The 23,599-nt window shown below is 34.5% G+C and overlaps 4 protein-coding genes across 4 annotated transcripts; 3 read left to right on the top strand and 1 right to left on the bottom strand.

Moving 5' to 3' along the window:
- Window positions 1-1,327: 1,327 nt before the first annotated feature.
- LOC110710665 (disease resistance protein RGA2-like) lies at window positions 1,328-10,077 on the top strand. The gene is made up of 3 exons (XM_021888994.1): window positions 1,328-4,052; window positions 4,268-4,413; window positions 9,947-10,077. The coding sequence occupies exons 1-3, from the start codon at window positions 1,520-1,522 to the stop codon at window positions 9,989-9,991; spliced, it is 2,724 nt and encodes a 907-aa protein (XP_021744686.1). The 5' UTR covers window positions 1,328-1,519; the 3' UTR covers window positions 9,992-10,077.
- An 8-nt stretch (window positions 10,078-10,085) lies between these two features.
- LOC110710629 (putative disease resistance protein At3g14460) lies at window positions 10,086-11,897 on the top strand. Its single transcript, XM_021888955.1, has one exon. The coding sequence runs from the start codon at window positions 10,086-10,088 to the stop codon at window positions 11,895-11,897; it is 1,812 nt and encodes a 603-aa protein (XP_021744647.1).
- A 30-nt stretch (window positions 11,898-11,927) lies between these two features.
- On the top strand, window positions 11,928-15,347 carry LOC110710666 (putative disease resistance RPP13-like protein 1). The gene is made up of 3 exons (XM_021888995.1): window positions 11,928-12,795; window positions 14,720-14,793; window positions 14,886-15,347. Exons 1-2 carry the CDS (start codon window positions 11,992-11,994, stop codon window positions 14,771-14,773), a joined length of 858 nt encoding a protein of 285 aa, XP_021744687.1. The 5' UTR covers window positions 11,928-11,991; the 3' UTR covers window positions 14,774-14,793; window positions 14,886-15,347.
- On the bottom strand, window positions 15,318-18,815 carry LOC110710667 (transcription factor bHLH101-like). Its single transcript, XM_021888996.1, has 3 exons — window positions 18,275-18,815; window positions 16,865-17,239; window positions 15,318-15,543 (listed from the first exon to the last, which is right to left on the bottom strand). Exons 1-3 carry the CDS (start codon window positions 18,617-18,619, stop codon window positions 15,451-15,453), a joined length of 813 nt encoding a protein of 270 aa, XP_021744688.1. The 5' UTR covers window positions 18,620-18,815; the 3' UTR covers window positions 15,318-15,450.
- Window positions 18,816-23,599: the final 4,784 nt, after the last annotated feature.

A 23,599-nucleotide genomic window follows, 5' to 3' on the forward strand; every position in this document is an offset into this window, starting at 1 on the left:
AGATCCAAGGGAAAAATAAAAAAATAAAAAAATTCAAAGGAGTTTATGGTTTTTTTGGTTGAAAGATTTCTAAAGGTAAAAAAATCTTAAAACTAAAGGAAAAATTGCTCCCATTAATCTGAACTTTGCCTTGTCCGTCGAAAATAATCCCAACTTACCTGCAACCGGATAATCCGGTCAACATTTATGTGTTATATTTTTTTGGACACGTGTCACTACATGAATGGTCAAATAAAAAAAATTTTAAAAAACAAAATAAAAAAAAACCCAGCCAACCAAAACGGCAGCCACCCCTTAACGGCAGCCACCGTTAATGGCAGCGAGATTGGGGGAGGATAAAGGAAGGGAGGCCGGATTTGGGTCGGAAACGAAGGGGAAGGGGGCGGAAACGACGGGGAGGGGGAAACGACGAAAACGAAGGGGAAGGGGATTCAGGTTGGAAAACAGCGGGGGAGAGGGGAGTGACGGAGGAACAGGGTGGGGGAGGGGGTTTTCGGGGATGGGGAAAGGGAAAGGGGGAGTTTCGAGGGAAGGGGGAGGGTTGTGCAACAGTTTCCAGGAGTGAGGGAGGGGTTTTCGGGGGTGGGGGAAGGGAAAGGGTGGGTTTCGAGGTAAGGGGAAGGTTGGGCGGCGGTTTCCGGCAACAGGCTAGGGGTTTTTCGAGGGGTGGGGGTGATTTTCCGGCGGGGTGGGGGTGGGGTGGGGGTGTGGTGGCAGCCGCTGGGCATGGGTGGTTTGTGGGTTTTTTTTATTTTATTTATTTTTTTTTTTAAAAAATTTAAGCCAATCATACGCTGACACGTGTCTAGGTAACCTGCTACATTAGGTCATCTTAGATGACCTATTGGGTTCAACAAAAATTAATACCCCCAAAAGTTGGGAGTGATAGATAATAAACGAAAGTTGGGATTATTTTCGGCAGACGAGGCAAAATTCAGATTAATTTTTCCAAAAACTAAACCCCATATTTTTTTTTGTTGAACGATTAAAATGACTTCATTTGCCAATTGGTCTTGTATGGACCCGGTTTACAATAAATTATTGTAGACCTAAAATTTGACACTTTCAAATAATATAATCACATTCTGGATGATATAATCATTTTTTTAGACGATATAATTATGTTTTTGTGAGTCATATTTTGAATTATATAATCTCATATTAAACCATTGAATGAGATTATATAATTATCTTTAGGGTGATAAAATTTAAAAATCAATCTTTTAAATGTTGTAATTTAATATTTAATACTTTTTATAATGATAAATTTACTTTTTGAGTGATACATTTACATAACAGTTTCAAAATAATATAATCACTTTTGTAGTAATATAATCATATTTCGTATGATATAATCACATTCGTATGGTTACTATAAGGTTGGGTCTATAATAACATATTGTAAACCTGGTCTAGTCTTTACCCCTTAGGTCACTCTTACTTTCTTTTTCTTACAAACCCAACTCAAGAATCTACCATCTTTATTTTCTCCTCTCCATTTTCTCACCTGTCTCTTTCTATGGATCTGATAATGGCGGAACCAATGCTACTACCGATTGCTAAATCCATAATTGTTAATATCGCCAGTATTACAGAAATCAATGCTCCCAACTCCGTTGTTTTGGATCTCAAAGAGATAGCAAAAAATGTCACTGCTGCTATTGAGGTCCTTGAAGATGCAGAATCCAAGCAATCCTCGGATGAATTTATACGAAATTGGCTTATAAATCTGAGGTTAGTCAATTATGATATTGATGATCTCTTGGATGAGATGGCCTTTGATGCTTTACAGCGCCGTCTCAATGAAGGCCATCTTCGTCGCAAGATTAGGGACTATATTTCCTCATCAAATCCCATAATTTTTTATTTGAAATGGAGGCACAAAATACGGGGCTTACATGGGAAACTAGGTTCCATTGTGGCTGATAGCCATGCTTTTGGTTTGAGTAGGGTTTCAGCTGAGTACTCAACTGTTGACATCAAGGATCCTTTTAATACAAGTTCATATGTCCGTGAACCCGATGTTATTGGTAGAGATGAGATTAAGAATGATATTATAGCAAAAATCAATGATGTTACTGAGCTTTCTGTGTTGTCTATAGTTGGGATTGGTGGGGTTGGAAAAACTGCATTAGCTAAGTTAGTGTATCAGGATGTCCAACACTTTGATTTAAAGTTCTGGTTAAAATTCACAGACAATTTTGACATATCCAAGATTATAAAGGGCATTTTGAATGATGGTACGCCCAACAAAGATATGAGTATGTTGGTGGAAAAGCTCCATCATTTGTTATATGGCAACAAGTACTTGCTTGTGTTGGATGATGTTTGGGAAGAAGATCCAGAAATGTGGTTACAGCTAAAGGAAGTGATGGCTGTTGGTAGCTCAGGGAGTGTAATCTTGATCACTACAAGAAGCAACAAGGTGGCTGCTATTAGTGGGACGATTGAGTCATGTCATTTGGACAGTCTTCCAAATGATGTTTGCTGGTCTATTTTCAAACAATTGGCATTCAAGAAAGGTGAAGAAGACATGTATCCGCATCTTTGTGAGATAGGCAAGTCTATCATTCAGAAATGTCTCGGCATCCCTCTTGTGATTAAACTTCTAGCGGGTTTGTTAAGGAGTCAGAGAGATACGCACAAGTGGCTACAAATCAGTAAAAGTGATGTATTTGAAGAACATTGTCCAGTAATGGCAGTCTTCAAATTGAGTTACTGTGAACTTTCGTCTCACTTAAAACCATGTTTTGCTTCTCTGTCACTTATGAAGGATACGGATCTTTCTACGGATCATGTACCATATATCTGGAGTGCACTTGGTTTGTTGCCAACAGAAGACAGAAACAAGGATATTGAAGGGTTGGGATACTCTTACTTCATGGAACTAGCATCTAAGTCCCTTATTGAAAAAACGAGTATTCACTTCTATGGAATTTATCTCAAGAGCGAAATGCATGATCTTTTGCTTCATCTAGCTGTTGAGAGTATGGAGAAAGAGTTAGCTATTGTATCTTCGAATAATGTGAATTATGGGATAGTTAGATACTTTGCAAGGCATATAGTTTGGAAAGATGACAGTAGTAATAAAGGGCCCCTTAGAGCCAAAAAAGCCCGAACATTACGATTTGATCTTGCAATGAATCATCATGTAAGTCATTCCTTTCTTGAGTCTATTATATCCAATTTCAGCTACTTACGCATCTTAGAATTTGGAAATTTATGGTTTGAGGAGTTGCCAAGGTCCATTGGGAAATTGAAGCATTTAAGGTATCTTGATGTGTCCGATAATCCCATCCTTAGATGTCTTCCAGATACAATATGCAATTTATTGAATTTGGAAACATTTTGTTTCAATGGATGTGAAAAGTTGAAAGAGCTACCAAAGGATGTACATCAATTGCCAAGCTTAAAAAAATTCAGGGTGACAACATGTCAGTCGAGCTTAATTGGCTCCAGATTCTCTGACTTGAGCTCTCTACAATTCTTGAGTTTTGATTCATGTAAGAGTATGATATCAATGTGGGACAATGATAGTGTTGGCAACCTCACTTCCCTCCGGACCTTGTGCATCAATGACTGTCCAAAATTGACAAGTCTTCCGAACAGTATGAAGTTCCTTGTCGGCCTTCAAAAGTTACATATACAGAATTGTGAAGAGCTAGATTTGGAGAAGGGAGAGGGCCTTCTAGGCCTTCAAAGCCTCCGGTATTTGTTCATCAGTAATCTGAAATTGGCTAGTCTGCCAAATGGTGTTAAATCTGCTGCATTTTCTCTTCAACATCTCATAATTAGAGATTGTAGAGGTTTGGTGGAGCTTCCAGATTGGTTTTGTTCTTTCACATCTCTCCTGACTTTCGAAATAATAAATTGTCCTCATCTATTGTGTTTATCCGATTCATTCTGCCATATTACTTCTCTGTATAAGCTTTTCATCAAGGGTTGTCCACACCTGTCAAAAAGATGTGCTAGACCGGGTGGAGAAGATTACTGGCTGGTAAAACACATACCCGAATTCGAGCATGATAGCATTGCTTTCATCCAAAATCAAGGTCAGTGAAACAGATCTCTGTTTCTACATTCACTTATGATTTAATACTGTATATAATTCTGACATGTTATGGTCCTTTGCATGTAGAAGTACCACTAGCACGATTAAAGATATAAAATGATAATATTGTAAATAACAAATACGTATAATCTTCTGTTTTTTTGTTTCTATTTCCTCAAACTTTGGTTGATGAGCAATCGGTTTCTTCGGCTGCAGGGACTTCACCTCTAAATGATGAGGTGTGGCACTTGTGTCATATTGCAAGGAATGGAATAATTCACACAAGGCTGAAAGAGGCTAATATCAATTCAGTGACAGATCTTTGGCGGTTGTATCTTGTTAATGCAGACTTACTTAAAAAGGTGATGATTGCTTTCATTTAATTTATTTTCCACACCAGTGGAAAAAATGTTATTAGCAACTGGTAAAAAGTGACTTTTAGCAACTGATATGTAAGGCTGCTATTGCGAATATCATTAGCATCGGGACACTTTTCAGTTGCTAATAGTATTTATTTGCAACTAGCATAATGCTTGGCTAGCTGCTAATAGTGTTTATTCGCAACTGACATAGTACTAGGATAGTTGCTAATAGTATAGCAGCTGGCCTAATACTACGCCGGTGGCTTATAGTATTTTATTTTTATTAAAAAAAAAAACTATTAGCAGCTGGCCTATAACTACGCCAGCTGCTAATAGCCTTTTTTTAATTAAAAAAAATGACTATTAGCAACTCACCCGCTGTGAATAAACACTATTAGCAGCTAGCTAAGGACTACCTCAATTGCAAATAGTCATTTCTTTAAATGAATTTTTTTGCAATTTTTCGAAATTGATGTACAAACTATATTATACACTATTGTAACAATATTTATGTAACTTATGAAGTATATATTAATTACAAATTAAAATATAAATTACAAGACTTTTAAAGAAAGTAAGAAACACAACATCAAAAGCGTCCGGGAACAATAGACAACAATAAAAGGCGAGTAGAGAGCAGCAGCACAAACGACTCAAATTGACTAAACTAGTGGTGCATTTTCCTCCAATACAACTACAATAAACAACAATAGATTAGAGATCCATTAAAAAAAAAAAAAAAAAAAAAAAAAACTGTAACGGCCATTTGATAATCCAGCTACTGGAAGAGTCACTTCTTTGGTGCTGCAGAAACCTTCTAGCGGTGGTGTTGCTGATAACATTTACATGGAGGGCACCTTGTCGTCTGCTTTAGGCAACTTGCAATTTCTTGAGGTGCTGGTGATCAGTGGGATGAACCGCATTAGAGGAAACATTCCGAATACTCTCACCAGTTTAAGATACTTGTCGCAAGCTTGTCCTAGAGGGAAACTCTCTCGTGGGACCCATCCCTTCAGCCATCAGTCGTCTTCCTACTCTTAAGACCCTCTTGTTAGATGGAATTCGTCTGAGGGGTCGAATCTCTCCTAGCTTAGGAAACCTTAAGGGCCTCCTCCAACTCAATTTAGCAAAAAATTATCTTGCAGGTCCTATCCCACCTATCTTTAAAAACTTTCAGAGCTTGCAGTTTCTTGATTTCAGTCACAATTTACTATCTGGGGAAATATCTGGTTTTATTGGGCAGTTTCATAATCCGACTTTTGTCGATCTTTCTAATATAACCAGCTCTCTAGTCCAATACCCGTATCACTTTGCAGTCTTACTGCGCTCTCAGATGTTTCCATGAGCGACAACCAGCTCACTGGAAGGATCCCTGAGCAAATTAGTGGCCTTAAATCTCTCACCAGTCTTTCCCTTAGTTACAATCATCTTACAGGTCAAATTCCTGCATCCCTTGCCAAATTAGAGAACTTATGGAACCTGAATTTATCATGAAATGCACTCACAAATTCTTTGCTGAGTATTCTTGCCAAAGGCTTGCCTTCTTTGCTGTCAATTGACCTGTCCTACAACCATTTTAGCTTAGGGACAGTTCCTATTTCATCTGATAAACAACAATAGATTATCATTAAATTCATCTGCAGTTAACAGCCGTAATCACAGTTTGATATTTGTATCCAGATCCCTTAATATGATTTTTTTTTTTCTAATCCTAAGTCTAAGCAAGAGATGTATAAAACAGCTTCCTGAAACATATCTATGCATAACTGTATCCAAGACTGAAATTTCGTAGTATGATCATAATGTCCAGACCTTCTTTATGTTACATAAACCCAAGTCTCAAGTAAATCATTAAAAAAGGCTAGGAGTTCCCAATATCTAGTAATCATGCACATTAATTTATTGATATCTATAAAATCAAGCCCATAAAGTGTTTTATATGCATAGTATTGTGCAAGGGAGGCAAAAATTATCTGTTTTGGATAGAATAGTTCAAAAACAAAGAAATAACAAAGTCAGTCAAGGTATAGGATGACTGTAATTACACACATTGATTGAAACCTACTAAAGTGCTAAGCATAAATATAGAGAAGCCCAGACAAAATCAAGCAATACATGAGCATATACAAACCCAACGTATACTTAGTCAGAAGTAAAAAGTTGGCCAAGTACACAAAGCCACAAATTTGACAGAAAAATTACCAAGAGAATGGCACCAGTCTTGAAAGAGCCAAGTGAAAGCCTTTCGATTCCCTGAATTTTAAGGGGAAAAAATAGTTCAAATCTACAAAAGGAAAGGGCTAACTCATTATAAGGGCTAACTCGTCGCTGATGGCTCATCTGTTCTGGTCCTAAGGCTCCAGATGCAGCTTAGGATACATCACAATTAATCAGGCAAAGCAGCCCTGCATTCTCTATCTTCACCATGTGATTGTTTAAAGCTGCTCATGTCTGCTGCAAAGGGGTTTAGAGGCAGAGCAAAGAATTGCACAAGGATAGCTGAAAGAGAGAGTGGAGAAGATGCTTCAGTACTCTTATAACATCAACTTACTTTATATAACTTGTAATTTAACTTTGAAGCATAATAGGCAAAATCGGAGAAATAATACAATCTTAACAGCCACTTCCTCACGAGTTTGGGTAATTGACCTTGGATCAATCAAACCAATACATCAAAATTTGGTCAAACACCAATTTATGAACCAAACTACTCAAAAATAATCAAAGCGACGCAATCAAAAATTGAACACCCAGTTACTAAGATCTACCGCAAGACAATAGTTTTCAACAGTGGATCCCCAAAACCAACATTTTCAATCTTAACCCCACACAAGCAAACACCTAACATAACCACAAAAAACAAATCACAGGAACCACTACTTCCCTATCCAACAAACAATCAAATCATAATCAAAGAACTCTCACACGAAAAAGGCATACATTTTAGCAAAATCAATGAAAAAGACAATTAGGTTTCTAGAACATATTCATTCACACAAAGAGAATACACCAACAAAAAGTTCATGCAGCAGATTGAAATACCTAATTTGAAGAACGAGATTAAACAATTAATTAACAAAGGCTAGCAATTAATAACAGATTTGACCTTAAAATCAATTAAAAAGGGGGGAGGGGGGTGGGGGACTCAATCGACAAATAATGGTGAAAATTACAATGGACCAACAACTATAATCAAAGATTGCGTGGTAGGAGATGAGAGAAATGCAAACCTTTAGAGTTCACGATAAACCCTAATTGCATAGAGTCACACGCCCAAAATTACTAATAAATATTGACGATAAACCCTAGCAATGGTGTTAGAAAAGAAGCTGCTTCAATGAAGGCGAAGAGATAGCCGAGAAGCTGCTTCGATTGAATGGGGGCGAAGAGAGCTGTGCGAATGTGGAGTACGATGGCAGATGTAACATAGGAAAATTTGTAAAAAATAAGTCAACCTTTGCGCATGGTTAGCTCTAAATAAGCCAACGTTTCATTAACTCAAAATAAGTCGAGGTTTAAAGGTATTTTCTTTTTAATAGGTCCAATGACCTATAACCTACTAAACAAATTAATTTTTTAATTAAAAATAATTTATTAAATATTAATTATAATTACATTGTATAAAAAATTAAAAATCCCTCACGGGCACACCAAGACCTTTTCCCCACCAACTTCCCCTTTGCCACCGCTAGCGACCACCTTCATCCCCTAGCGACAGTCTCACTCATTCCTTTCCCCTTTCTCGCTTCCCCCACCCCTACTTTGGCACCACAACCTCCCCTTTGTCCCCGTATTGACAGATACAGCCTTCCTCCATTGTCCATCCATCCGGCGACGACCCCCATTCCCCAGATACCGCCGCCCCCAAACCCTTAAACCAACACATTTGTCCTCGTTGAAGATGTCGGCCTGTCGCAACCATTAAGAATTGGAACGGAGAATAAGCCGGCAGAAGAAATTTACATAAATGAGATTCTGGTGAGACTCAATGAACGACTTCATCACCAAACTTTAAGCGGCGATTTCCCGGCAAATTAGAGAGCGAAAGAGGGGAGAAAGAGGGGTGGATGTCGGGCTAAGGGTTCGGGGAAAAAGGAAAGGGGAAAAAGAGAGATGGTGGTGTCGTGGGTGAGGAAAAGTGAGTCGCTGGGTGGGGAGGATGGCTTGGCTGGGATTTCTTTTTTAGAAAAATTGATATTCTTGTTAATTGAAAAAAAAAAATCAATAACAAATAAAAAATAAATCTTAATTTTTTTTTTTTTAAAATAGAGCCAACAACATAATGACATGTTGCATAATTTACCAAAACAGCCGGTTACCCCACAATCCAACATGTTATGACTCGTTAATTGTTGGTTAATTAATATTCATGATTTTCCCTTTTTCTTTTTTTTTCTCTTTTCTTTCGTCTCTCTTCTAGGGTTTAGGGTTTTAGTTTTCTTGGCCGATTAGGTCGGAAATAATCTAATTTCAAAAAGCATTTGTGTTCTCTTGCAACTTGGTTCTCTTGCAACTCAATTCTTTCCTTCAAACACTTAGAGAGTGTGAGGAAAACTAAGGCACGAGGGTGCCAAGTGAGTGATCGGGCATACTAGCAAGGGTGATAGCTTGGGTGCTCAATTGTCTACGACTAAATGACACTTGGTCATAAATTCAGACTAAGGCACTAAGAGTGAGTGCTGGGTTCAACTAAGGGGTCTTGTTAGCACCAAGGGGTCGTGCTAGCAAACATATTTGAGCAGCACAAAGGGTTGTGCTACGTGGGCACCAGGAGTAGTGCCAAGGGAGAAAGCCTGACTCGTCTTAGAACGGACAATAAGCGAGTGGCGCATTGTGCGTGACTTGGGCAAAGTAGTCGGCATGTCGACCCTTTTTCTTTAATTCAATTTAGTTTTTTGTTTTGGTTTGTTTGTTTTGTTTTGTTCTCTCCATATGTGAGAATCTGTCCCAAATTTCTGGGATTTTGATTCTCATCTATGGATGGTGTTGAAATGGCTTAGGATCAGTGAGCTATAGCTCGAGAGGTAGCTCGGTAGTTTCGGAAGCATATGGAGTTGCGACGAAATTGGAGCTATAGCTCCTATGCGAGTGAGCTATAGCTCACGAAGACATATTGGTTCGACTAGGCCGAGCGCTCGCTCGGTAGCTCGCGTGGTAGCTCGCGAAGGTCGAAGGTGAGATAGGGGCCGAGCGATAGCTCGCTCGACCATGAGCGATAGCTCGACAGGGGTTCGAGCGATAGCTCGCTCGATGGTGAGCGAGAGCTCTCCGTTTATCTTGTTCTTATGCCTTGAATTGATCCTGCAACTTTATAAATAAACTACAAAACTGATTAAGGCATTAGTCCTTTTATTTGTCTTGTGTTATCATCAAAACATCAAGGGCAACATCTCTAAGCTTTCTCATAATTTTATCAACTTTGTTCTTTTACAAGTTTTAAATATGTACTCATATTTAAAGTATTTTAGGATTTTCTAACCTTACAATATTTAAGTTGCAACATTATTAATCTTATATCCCTTGATATTTTCAGGAAGGCAAAGGGAAATCTTATTTGATTAAAGGGCATTATGGATAGTGCTTTTCTAGATGCCTTTGCATCAAACGTTCTTAAGACCCTTTGGAATCCAGTATTCAAAGTCATCGGTGATGAGATATATAAGATAAAAGATATGGATGTAGCACTGAGAAAACTGGAAATGAGTAGAGAGGAAGCCCTAAACTTGCTACATGAGGTAAAACCCAGCAGCAAACGAGAAGCAGATAAATTGTTAAGCTATTTATGCGAAGCTGAAGATCTCATTGAAGTAATTGAGTATGAGATTCAAAAATTGAAACCACCTACATATACCAGTGTCTCCGGGCGTTGTATTCTGGTCTCGCTAAAAAACTTGACTAAGCCTCGTCAAATAGATGAGTTGCAAAAGAAGATGGCTAAAATAATAGATGTTTTGAAAGAACAAGTGGACTTGAGCCAACGGATTCAACCTCTAATTAAAACAAGTCCTCCGAACAAAAAGCTGAATTTAATCGGGAGGGATGCAGATGTCCCGATCATACTTGAAGAGCTAACTTGTTCAGAGAAATATAGTTCGAATGGAGTCTCTATAATTGGCATGAGAGGCGTTGGAAAGACTGCACTTGCTGAACACATTCTTAATCACAAGAAAGTGCAGGCTAAATTTCCTCTTATATTACAAGCTTCTATGTTTGGCACAAGATTTTGTATGGAAGACTTGTTTTCAAAGTTACAGGTGGTCTATTCTGAAGGGAGGCTCAACGGAAATGGTCAAGGTCATCTCTTGGGCTGTGATAAGTGGTTATTAATGCTAGATGATCTTGAAGAAGTCTCTTCAAATACTTGGTGCAATTTCCAGACAGAGTTTCTAACAGCTGGGAAAAAAATTCTCATTACTTCTCTTAGTCCCCGAGTTGGAAAAATGGCTCAAACTACCCTCCTCTATTTAAAGCCCTTGTTAGAGGAACATTGTCGAGACCTAATCCGCCACAAAATAGACCTTGTACATCGCTGTGGACGCTGTCCACCACCTCAGCCTTCTATAAGCTTTGACTTGGCTAAAAAATCTTGTGGCTTGCCGTTGGTTGCTACTTTCTTGGCACAGTCATTACTTGGGACTAAAGAACAGGATCAATGGTTCATTCACGATGACTTGTGGAAGTGGCCTGAAATTGAAAAAGAAATACTTCCAATTCTAAAATCAAGCTCCATGAATCTTAAATTGGAATTGAAGAGATGCTTTGTTTACTTCTCCTTGTTCCCTCATGACTACGTATTCTGTCGGGAGGATCTGATCCATATGTGGATTGGAGAACGACTAGTGGAACCTCATGCATCAGGTTTTGAATTAAATGGGCAGAACTTTTTCAATGAGCTACTGGAACGATCAATTGTTCAACCTCAACCAGTTGACAGCTGTGGCTTGACAAGGTACGAGATTCATAAATTCACTCATGACTTTGCTCAAATGCCTGCAGGCTCGAAAGCATATGTCCGAAGTGGCGATGAATGCATGTCTAGCTCTTATGAGTGGGATAAATACACCCATCATTTTTCCTTGTCTTCCAATAAGCAAATCCAACCTTCCTTATGGGACAAAATTAGGAAGCACCTTAAAAGTTTAAGGACATTGCTTCTTCTTTATAATAGGCAAAAGATTGGGCGAATTGGTGAAATTCCTTCTAATTTTTTTGATAAATTATCTGGTCTTAAAGTGCTAGCCTTGAATAATACCGATATTTCTGACCTTCCCAATTCTGTAAAAAAGTTGAAGCACCTTCGTTATCTAGACATTTCAAACACTAAAGTCAAAAAATTACCTGAAAAGCTTGCTAACCTTTCTGCCCTGCAAATTCTCAAGATTAGAACCGACCCTGAAATCCCTCAATTACCTGTAGATTTCAACAAATTGACTAATCTAGCATTCATTGATTGGCAAGAGTCATATACTGAAAATGGCCTCTAAGCTGAGCAAAATTGGGAAGCTTGTCAACCTTCGGACTCTTCCTGTATTCATCGTAGATAACAAAGAAGGGCTTCGTATTACAGAGCTGAAGGATATGAATCATATTCAGGGATCACTGAAGATAACAAACCTCCATAAAATCACTGACGAGGCAGAGGCTAAGGAGGCAATGTTATCTTGTAAGTCTTCTCTCCAAAAGTTGGTGTTAATATGGAAAGATAATGTTTCAGTTGCAGAGGAGGTTCTCAGAGGCCTAAAACCTCATCATCAGCTGAAAGAGTTAAGAATTGTAGATTACAGTGGTGCTACATTTCCACAATGGCTTTCACACGACGTAACTAAGCTTCAGAAACTTGAGTTAGTTGGATGTCAGTCTTGTTGCAACTTGCCTAAAATCGGACAGCTCCCAGATCTTAAACTGCTTCATCTTAAAAAAATGAGCAACATTAGAAGTTTGGACCAAAATTTTTGTGGGGTGATTAGTACTAGTACTGGGTGTTTCCATTCACTTGAGTCATTGGTGTTACATGATATGACAGAGCTTCAAGAATGGAATGGATTGGAAGACAATATCATGCCATCGCTTCGTGAGCTTAAGATTGTGAATTGTCCGAAGCTGAAGAGTCTGCCTTTTTTTCTGTACCAGTTTACTTCACTTGTTGATTTACAGATTGAAGAGTGCATATCTTTGAGCTCGATACCAAAGCTCCCATCATCATTAGAGTCATTGACAATTGGAAATTGTAATCTGCTGAAAAATAAATGTCAAGATGGAGGTGAACATTGGTCAAACATAAAAGAAATTCGGGATGTTTTTGTTGATGGTGTAAAAATGCCTACAACACCTGCTGAACACATCTCTTCTCGAAATGCAGAAAATCATAACACGTCTCTCCAGGTATGTTGGATTAAAATGATCATTGATTTTGTTAGTGATTGTGCGGGGTTTTTTTAAAAGAAATTGTGTGGTTGCTTTGGAACATATTGTGTTAAGTTCGTATGATAATTGCTAACATCACCGTTTAGCACAAGCAATGACCCAATGAGTTGTATATTGTCAGGAAATACACGTTTATCTCTGAGACAAACAATTTATCACATAGCATTGATGATGATTAAATGATCGATTTATTTATCACAATATTCACAATGTCATGTAATAAACATTTTTGTTTATCACAGTGATTAACTTGAGCCTCCTTATATGTTGTTCTTACTGTTTTAATCTAGAATTATTTCTCTGTCTCTGGTTTTAGATGGATTATTTTGAAAATACTTCAATTTCTCTAGTATCAGAGCCATTGAATGTAAGCTAAAATTCAGCTTAATTCTTTTCTCATAGCTTTAGCCTAAAAAGTTTAGCCTTATATCCTTGTCTTTCTCTAATTTTACATATTGAATTTTTTTTTTAACAAAAATATCATATTTTCTTCTTGAATCCTTTGTTTTTGCACCCATCAGATGCTGGGAGCTTCATTCCAGATTATGAAAATCAACCGATCTGTTATAAAAAAGAAAGCTCGGATTTGTTACTAGAGCCTTTATTAAAAACACAAACTTTGTGATATTAGCAATGGTTGTTGCCTAAGATATGTCACAATATTTTAACTGGCATTAAGAAGTCCATATTACATTTGTAAACCATGTATGTAAACAACTTCAGGTTTGCCTTGAAAATTGGCTTTAGAAATTACAAAGTCAATAAGAATCTATATGAAGCCAAACTTAGGCCCTGTTCTCTTCACCTTAAAAAAATAATATTAAGTAAAAATAAGTTCAGTTCAGTAAAATTAATTTTAGTTCAGTAAAAATAAGTTCAGTTCAGTAAAATTCAGTTTTCTTAATCTGGAATGAAGTTCAGTAAAAATAAGTTCAGTTCAGTAAAATTAAGTTCAGTAAAAATAAGTTCAGTTCAGTAAAAATAATTTAAATTCAGTAAAATTAAGGTGAATCAAACAAGGCCTTAATGTGAATGATGAATATTGCACTGCATTCACTATAATATGGGAAATAATTTGAATGATGAGTTTCATGCTTATTTCTAGGCAAAGGGTGATATAATGATATACTTCCTCTGTTTTTTTTACTTGACCTGTTTCTTTTATCACGCTTGCCAATGCAAAACTTTAACAATCAATAACTTCAATTCTTTATGAGTAAAAATTATAAGAGTTATATATTATGATAGTACTTATTGAGACGAATCCAAAAAATCCTACATGAATATATATTTCCTTACATATTATTCACAAAAGACAGTCAAAGGAGGGGTGGTGAATAGTGTAAAAGTCAAAGCGGGTCAAGTAATAAAGAATGGAGGAAGTATGCAAGTAAACTTTTTTGTATTGGTACAGAAAGATGTTTATTTTGCTGAAAAATACTGTAGCAGAAACTTTGAGGAAAATTCAGAGAGAAAAGATAAGAAATTCTTTCATTGATTTTTTTCGAGCGTATTTTTGTACAAGTGAGAAAATAAGATAGTAAACCTCTATATATACAGCTATTACAAGGAAAATAGATATTACAAAAATATCTTAGTAACAGAATTCTGTTAGAGCTGTAACAACCTATTGCCAGGTCAGAACCTGAGGAAGCTTCTGGAACAATCTGCATCGTTTCTAGAAGCTTCTGAAGAGAGTCAGCAGCAACAGCATGGCTTGAATCAGCATACTTCAACAAAAGATGAATATACTCTGTAGTACTAGTTATGAATATTAAAGTGTGATTGAAAGTCCATTTTTGTTGGAAGTATTATGCATAATGTTTAGCTTTGTACTTGAAATGGACAAATAAACTGATCTCTTGAACCAAAATGTTCCCAGGGTTTCCAATATGTCATTCAAGGTGTTGTTTCAGCATTCGGACGGCTATTTTGAAGCATTTGAATCAATACAAGGTAATCATTAACGCTTTGTTTACAAAAAAAGAAAAAAATCACTACGAGGTGTTTCTCGTTACTTATTCCTGGGTTTCCATTACATATTGAAGCATTGCATCAATAAATTGGATTATATCAAAGTCGGCGCTGTAGAGAAACTGCTCATCAGCGTCATGGAGTCCACATTTTACCTGATAAAGTCCATCAACAACATATTTGATGCAGCTTTCCATGGCTGAGTAACTCTCTTGTTGCTCAATTTTCAACAAACACCACAGTGTGAGCCTTGTGCAATTTTTTTTACCTGGACTTGGGTCGAGCTACATCTACTTGTTCCGGTACTAAGACGACACCATTTACCAATTTAGTTTTTTCTACTTTGGTTTCTTTGGATATGTTTCATTGTCAATAAGATGTATAACTCGTATTCCCTCTTTTCCCAAGCAATGACTACATTTTTTTTATTTTTTTTTCAGTTGTTTGAAAATAGTTCCTTGCTATGTTCATCATTCACATTTGTAAAAGATACTACAGCAATGATATGCATGTATAATTGAGTAAATTGACATTTACACTATAATAAAGAGTTACGAAGTAAAAGATATGCATATGTTTTTTCCTAGGTTAGTAAAAAAAAAAAGATCAAAAGGCAAAATGTCACGTGATATGGGCACTTCAACTGCAAGGTGTATACAACTTCTGCTTCTGAAACAAGGATAATAGCTCTTCATTCAATTTGTCGTAGTTGACAACATAGTTTTCTTCCAACTGTTAAATAGATAAATAAACAGCTTAATCAGAACATTGATCTTTAACTATCCTTGTAAAATAAAGGAAAAAAGAAAAGAAAAGAAAAGAAAAGAAAGGAAATTGAATACTCCTTTAAGTCCTGCTTTGACAACATTATATTCATTTAAAGAATTCATGACCACTACTTAGCACCTAATTTTATTCTCTAATCATTTAGTAACTTGATTATTATTTTAGTTTGTTATGAATTAGCTAGATTAATTAGTACGTCCGCGTTTAGGTGTGATCGACCCTACTATTAATATAATGAGTCGAACAAATAGTGGCCACGACATTAACATAAAAATGTAGAGTTACAAGTTTACAACAATATACTACAAAAGTTATGGCCATGAATTAACACATATATACATATAGTGGCTGAAATGCATGACCAAACACGCATGTTGAGACATAACTTTGACCATTAATTATATTTATCTAATCATATGTTAATAAAATTATAGGAAAATTCATATTATGAAAGTATACATTATAACGAATTTAACAATATATTATACAATATCATTTGTTTTTTTTTTAAATATATTAGTGAATTAATCAAGTCAAAACTATGGTGTGAATAGTGAAAAAAGTCAAATTGTAACACTTATTAAAACACGTAAGGAGTATATCAAGTCAACAATTATATGGTAGACTTGTGGAGAATCTTGTACAGCAACCCTTCTTCATTTGTCAATACCTTATAAAATATAAAATTTACTCCTATTCGATTACTTGACTCAAAATTTTAAATGTGCGGAATATATAATTATACTAAGTGTATATATATATATATATAGCTCAAGCTAAAATTGATCTAGTCCAAACCAATTTAACACATACAATGGGCTTGTTCACATTTACTTAATTTCAGTTCAGCTCCAATCAGTTCAGTTCAGTTCAGCTCTTAATTTCCCTCTCTCATAAAATATTTATTTCAGCTCAATTCAATTCAGTTCAGTTCAGTTCAGCTCTAATCAGTTCAGTTCAGCTCCAATCAGTTCAGTTCAGTTCAATAAATGTGAACAGGCCCTTATTGTGACTAATGTTATTATATTATCATAAAAACCTAATCAACATGAATCCAAACACAACCATACAATTAATTAACCAAATCAATTTTGAACTAAATAAATCATTACTAAAATATAACTTCTTGGACTGAGTTGACATGAACCAAATGACCTATTTGTCATCGTCACTAAACAAACTACGGTAAATAAAATGCATCCGATAAGGTAAAAAGATATCTTCTTTTAAACCAGTATAAAGGTAAAAGATAAATTAAGGTACTTACCCACAAATGTATATTGTAGAAAAACCTTCCTCCAAAGGATTGAAAAGAAGAAACATCAATAATAATATTACCATTCTTCTCAAGCAATATAAGCACTTCACTCAATGATACCATTTCAAATAATGTTGATATTTGAATTACCATTTCTTTATCACTCAAATTATTCATAGAAACTGAAAAAGATGTTGATTTCTCCTTGATTTTGTCCATTTTCGGCTTTTCCTCGTAAATATTTTTCCTTGTATTATTTCCTTGTAACACTGAAATTACTGATAAGAGTTCTTCTTTTCTATGTGTTAGACCCTTCACTTCTTCTTGTAGCTCTGGTATATACTTCAGCACCCGTGCAACGGTCGCAGGAATGCTTAACCTTCTCTGTAATTAGATTTGTAAATAATTATCATCCTAATTACTTAATTGTTATTTGAATAAAGTGCTTAAAATAAAGTTCAACTTGAGTCAATAATGTGTAAATTAACCCTAAACATTCTAAGTACTTAATTAATGTGTAGTATATTGTACTAGCTTAGTTTAGTCATATTAAGCATATTTAAAAATTGAAATCATCCAAATGTCGACACGTATGTTACTGTACCATCAATACATACGTTACATTTTTATTATTCTACTATCAATTGGAAATAGATAAATTTTTAAACTTGGAGTATTAGCTAAACAACAAGAAGTATTACTTAATGGGTTAACTTTCATAATTAATAAATAAAAATACTTATGTTCTATTATGTAAGAAATGCATATATTTTTTTTGTTAAACTGTGATGCTATCTAAAACTTTTTATAGCTATAATATTATATTAATTATGTGGGAGATTAATCACAATTCATTGAAATTAAAAGCAGGATTATTAAATAAATAAAGGTATGAATGTAAATATGTTATACGAAGTATTTATGAATATGATCAATATGATTGTTGTATTGATTGAAAAGAAGAATTATTTTGGTGAATGAAGTGAAAAATACTTAGTTTTTAGTAAGCTGAACCAGGCCACAGGCAAAGTCACAAGGGATAGATGTGCATGCAATGGTAAGTACAACCTTATTAATTTTTTTTTTCCTCTTTTGTTTATAAGAAAAATTAGTTTCTGATGTCCCATGCACATAATACAACCAGTTATACAATAATTTCCAAAATTTGACGTTCTATTTATTGAGAATTATTTTGGGAGTTCAATTTCCCCTAGGACCTGATACCTTGTCTATTTCATGTCACTTTTTTCGGACTCCTACATTATTCAATAATTAGAGAGAATCCTCACGCGTAACTTTAACCATTATACATATATAAACCCCAACTTTAAATAGGTAAAACATGATCAAATTATTAGAAATATTAAATCATGTTTAATTAGATGTATATATAGAAGTAGAAATTTAGCGTTAACTTACAATTTGATCAGTAGGAGGAAGCAAGTCACGTAGAGAAGAATACAAGACATTAATCTTCTTCCTCCGATCTCTCTCACTAGCGTTATGATTAATTTTTCTCTTCATTGTTGTGGTCGTTGTCACGGCTGCCCCAAACTGATGATCGGCTAAACTTGTACTTAGCGGCGATTTTCTTTGCTTAATCTTAACAAGATTATTATTGCTATCATCTTGAGCTTGAGACAACAAAATATTAGGAAGAAAAATGGAGTCCAAGTTTAGATAATTATTATCTAGTAAAACTTGGTCATATGTTTCTAATTCTATAGGATACTCCAATCCTAAAGTGGGTACAAAAGGACACATCGTTACTATATTTTTGATCTTAATAAGGAAATGAAGGGAGGTTTGGTTTTTTTTATTGGGTGCTAAGCTATTTTCTTGGGTTCAAGTCCTTGAAAGAGGTAAATGTGTTTTTAGTGAAGTTCTTTATATAACTACTCTTACAAAGTATTGGACATACATTATTATATATGTGTAAAAATATTAAAATCTAAGTTTTAGGATTAGTTAATAAAAAAATGGATATCCATAATAATAATTATCATAATTATTCTTAAACTTTCTTCATACAAATGCATATTGACTTATAAACCTCTTTTTTAGCGAGTATTTCTTTTTGTTAAGGTGATAAGGAAGGAAATCAAATTAAATGAACGGATACCTCTCACAAGCTAAGTTAATCCAGTTAATGAGTTGAGCTTACTCAGCTAAGCTTTGATCAAGTTTTGACCAAATTAATTTTGATACGTAGCTCATTAATTGATTGTTTGGACTCTGTAGCATTCATGGTATAACCAAATTCATATGTTGAACATTAATTCCATATATTTACTTTACTGATCGACCATATTTGACAATAGATCTTTTCAAGTTTAATTTCTTAACCTTTTTAAAGTCAAGCTTTGAGTATCTCAACTCAAAACTCGCTAATGTCTCGAGTCAAGCCTCCTTGGAATAAGTTTTGACATTTGATGAGCTCGAGTAGCCTGTGAGTTATCTCATCTTTCTTCTCGTACCAACTTTTAATCAAAACAGTGAAATAATCAACGGATAAGCTTAATTAGCTAAAAATTCATATAATGGTAATATACTTTAGTGATTACTTAAGGCCTGTTCTGATAGACTGAACTCAGCTGAACTAAACTAAACTGAACTGAACTTATTAATTAGTGATTTTTAACTACGGATTAGTGATATTTGATTATTTATTTATTACTATACATATGGGTATATACAAATGTACATATTAAAATATTTACGAATATACTATATAATTATAAAATTTATGGAAAATATATTAAAAACTTGAAACCTCTAAACATTTTAAACACATATACTATTTAATTTAAAAATAAAATAGTATTATGACAAAAGAACACAAAACACTTACATGTATCTAACCCATTTAAACAAATTTAAAAAAAAATATTTTTTTAAAAAAAAAAGAAAGAAAAAAACACGAAAAGCTAACAGAGGCAACGGCCCAACAGTCCAACACCCTAACCCACTCTCTTTAATGTTTTAATTAATACATGTATCTAACTAGTATCTAACTCCAAATTATTATTATTATTATTATTATTATTATAATTATTATTATTGTTATTATTGTTATTATTGTTATTATTATTTATTGATTATTATTATTATTATTATTATTATTGTTTTATTATTATTATTATTATTATTATTATTATTATTGTTGTTGTTGTTGTAGTTGTTGTTGTTGTCGTTGTAATAAGAGCTTAAAAGAATGAAATTTGGTTTTATATCATTAGTAATATCATTAGACATAAATTAAGAGTTGAACTGAACTGAACTGAACTGAACTGAACTGAACTGAAATGAAATGAACTAAGCTGAGCTGAGCTGAACTGAACTCAATTTCAACGGAAGAGAACAGACCCTTAGATATAGCTAAAATATTAGTCCGTACAAAATATTTCTATTTTTTAAGAGATGCTTAATGAATAAACTTAGTTTCTCGATCAATTAATTGCTTAGATCAACTACTTTGACCATCACAAATTCACAACCAACAATGATTTTATTAAAGTGTGAGTGCGCTAGCTTTTGCTAAGGACATGTATACTTAATTGTGATCAATATTTAACTTAATCCAATAGGATACATTTGCGTTTATAAAGAAATTAAAGTTAAATATTTAAGAGTGATAAAAGTATGTAATGCACTAGATTTACACGTGGTTGCCTCAAGCCATCTTGTGCACCACTTATCTTTTTTTAGTTAAAAGTATTATCACTTATCACCTAAATTGTACTTATATACGAAGTTATACAAGCAATTTTTATATGCTTATCTAGTTTCGCATTTTACGTACGAGTGGTGTATCATTATTCATAATGCGTTTAACTAGCCGATTAAGAATTAAATAATTATAATTTGTATTCAAGTTGTTAATGTGATAATGTCTTTTGTTTAATAGCAATAACTATAAAATGTTTAATGCTACTTGATCATTTATATATACATTGTTTGATGTTTAGTTGTATACTGGAAGTTTGTCTACTAATTACAAGTTCGTGTCCATTAAATTTGCAACACGTAATAGTGAAGAGCAATACAAATTGTCTTAATTTACAACATGTCAGTATGGAAATTGATAGAGTATGAAACATATTCCTGGGCCTCAACCATCATCTTAAGTTTTTAGTTGAGTTGATCCACTAACATAGTATCGGATCCAGCGTAACACAAAGGTCACGGGTTCGAATCTCATCCGCACCTCCTTCAAAGTGGAATTAATTTGTACCAGGTATGGGCGGGCCTGTGTTTTCATGTGAGCCATCAGCTCCTAGGAGTCTTAGGGTAGTGAGGTTTAAAGATGTCTTAGAGCTAATGTCCGACTGTTCAAATGTCCTTCAGCTCCGCCTAGTAAAGGTATGTCGATCCGAGGGCTCCGCCTTGATGTCCGAGAGCTCGACCTGCAAAATAGAGAAGGTTAGCTTTCCCGGGGTTGTGACCCGGGAAAACCCCTCAGATGCTTAAGTAGCGAAAATACTTTCTAGAGAGAAAAAAAGTATAGAGAGAATCATAAAAAAGTTAGCTTCATTAATGATTAGAGAAATATTTATAGTTTATAGATATACTTTTAGGCGGCAAAGTTGTACTTAGTTGGACAAATTAGGGGTAAATCTGTACTCTCCAATGGTTAATGATGGGCTAGATCATGAAGGGGTATTTTTGTAATTTCAAGTCACTGGGCTTAGGACAATAAACTTGGCCTAAACAAAACCTAATTTTGTTGAATTACTTATTACATCCACCTTAATAATAAGCTAAAAATTAGAGGTGCAAGTCAAATTTCCTCTTATTTTATGAGTTGTATATCATATTTTAAAATTGGCATTGACTTTAATAAGAGAAAATGATAGTTTATGTATTAAATTTGAGATTTTAAAGCCTAACTGATTTATCGTTGGTTCTAACTGTGAGTGAAAATGAGAATTATTGTCCTGGAGAAGTACATACTTTACTGTCTTTTGTTTGGTGAAAATTATGAGTTTACCTTCAAGAATAATTGGTGTTTTTGGCAAAGTAAAATATCAGATGTTCGTGACATGACAAATACCATCAAAGACTTCAATATGAGAATTGGCAATGGCGTTGTTATGGCCAATCAGTTTGTTGATTTATGTCATATTTCTATGCATTCTATCAGCATTAACCAATCTTAAAATTCTTCCATTGCTCCACGGATCTCTTCTTACGCGAGTACCTATTGATTTTTTATAATGACATAAAATAATAAACTAACAATAGATCTAACATTTTTTTTATAAGTGAGGTTTAACAACATAAAATAAATTATATTAAAATTAATTATTTATAAATTAACAAATTACGTGATATAATAAATTTGAAAGTTGTGTCACCTCTTTTGCAAGGTAGACTATAGTAATCATTTACGTGTTGATCTCCTCTCTAACAAATTGATACTTTATTTTTGTGATACTTAATCAAAAAGTATTCTAAATTTATCTCAAAATATGTTTTAGATTTTCTCATATTTAAGTCTGACTATTTTTTATTAAAGTTATACTCTATTTTGAATCATTGATCACTAACAAACTAGAAAATGATAAGTGTTTTAATATTGTAAAAACTTGATCAACCTAAAATATATTCTTTTTATCTTTTTATCACCTAAACTTTTTTATCACTTCAACCTTTTATAAAATCATAGCTATTAACTTGACATCAGTTGTAAATTGAAATTAAAATCTATTTATATGAGTTTTAATTTGGATTAAAATTGAAAAGATCGGATAACTTTGTTTATTTACTTCTCCTTATTCCATCACAAGTTATAACTAATACAAATTTGTCACGAGAAAACCTTATGCTTTACGTTACTTCTCTATATTAGAGGTGGTAAGGCAAGGGCGGATCCAATATCAAGCTAATGGGGTTTATTAGCATAATATCATCATAGTTAAAGCATATATTATAGAAGAGTTTTAGGCTATTAGTTCAATGCATAGATTTTGATCCATAGCTTGCATTGTTTAAAGTGTCGTACTATGTGAGTATTGAGGAGTTAAATGTAGATAAAGCCCAATACGGTTTATGATAATGGAAGAAATATTGTAAATCAGATAAGCGTCGTCATAGATATAATTAATAGCTTCAAATTTCTACGTGCAAGTGATAACTTGTTATTTGGTATGATTTTAGGGTACTTTTGAACCTTGTTTTCGTGATTATTCGACATCAAAGTTCATTATTTATCCTATTTTTATACAAATTTTGTACCATCCATGCTTCACGGGTTGTTTGTGTTTTTAATGTAATGTAGCTATTTTTAGCACTATATATGGACGTGATCAAGCATGAGTGAACAAGGAGAAGGGAAAGCTTGGTTGATAGAGCAATTAAGGAAGAAGGATGAGTGCCTTAAAGAGAAATGAAAAGCTTTTGGAAAGTTTTGGAAGGATTTTTGCACTAAGGTCAACTTAAACTGACCATAAATTTTGTTCCACTCAACATTTTGAAGTGATTCAAATTGGATATTAAAGTTCATCTCAAGGTCTTTCCAACGACTAGTCACATGCCTTATTCCGACGAGTAAAGAAGTAGTTATGACCTTCTAAAAATAAGTTGTTTCGCCAGAAAAGAGCTGCACGTCCCTGCCAATAAGTGGCACGTCCGTGCAAGTCACTACACGTCCATGCCAAATGAAGCACGTCCTTGCAAGGTCAGGCAGTAGCTACTGGTCGTATTTTAACAGGTCTGCACATCCGTGCAACCTTTGGCACGCCC

This window comes from Chenopodium quinoa, unplaced genomic scaffold, assembly GCF_001683475.1.
Source record: "Chenopodium quinoa cultivar QQ74 unplaced genomic scaffold, ASM168347v1, whole genome shotgun sequence".
Lineage (NCBI taxonomy): Eukaryota > Viridiplantae > Streptophyta > Magnoliopsida > Caryophyllales > Amaranthaceae > Chenopodium > Chenopodium quinoa.

Excerpts from the sequence above, each read along its gene's own strand:
- LOC110710629 (XM_021888955.1), top strand. The coding sequence starts at position 10,086 with ATGGATGTAGCACTGAGAAAACTGGAAATGAGTAGAGAGGAAGCCCTA.
- LOC110710666 (XM_021888995.1), top strand. The coding sequence starts at position 11,992 with ATGAATCATATTCAGGGATCACTGAAGATAACAAACCTCCATAAAATC. Across the intron at positions 12,796-14,719 it reads ATCATAACACGTCTCTCCAG|GGTTTCCAATATGTCATTCA; the intron begins GTATGTTGGATT and ends AAATGTTCCCAG.
- LOC110710665 (XM_021888994.1), top strand. The coding sequence starts at position 1,520 with ATGGATCTGATAATGGCGGAACCAATGCTACTACCGATTGCTAAATCC. Across the intron at positions 4,053-4,267 it reads TGCTTTCATCCAAAATCAAG|GGACTTCACCTCTAAATGAT; the intron begins GTCAGTGAAACA and ends CTTCGGCTGCAG. Across the intron at positions 4,414-9,946 it reads ATGCAGACTTACTTAAAAAG|GAAGGCAAAGGGAAATCTTA; the intron begins GTGATGATTGCT and ends TGATATTTTCAG.
- LOC110710667 (XM_021888996.1), bottom strand. The coding sequence starts at position 18,619 with ATGTGTCCTTTTGTACCCACTTTAGGATTGGAGTATCCTATAGAATTA. Across the intron at positions 17,240-18,274 it reads TTCCTCCTACTGATCAAATT|AGAAGGTTAAGCATTCCTGC; the intron begins GTAAGTTAACGC and ends ATCTAATTACAG. Across the intron at positions 15,544-16,864 it reads TCTACAATATACATTTGTGG|TTGGAAGAAAACTATGTTGT; the intron begins GTAAGTACCTTA and ends TCTATTTAACAG.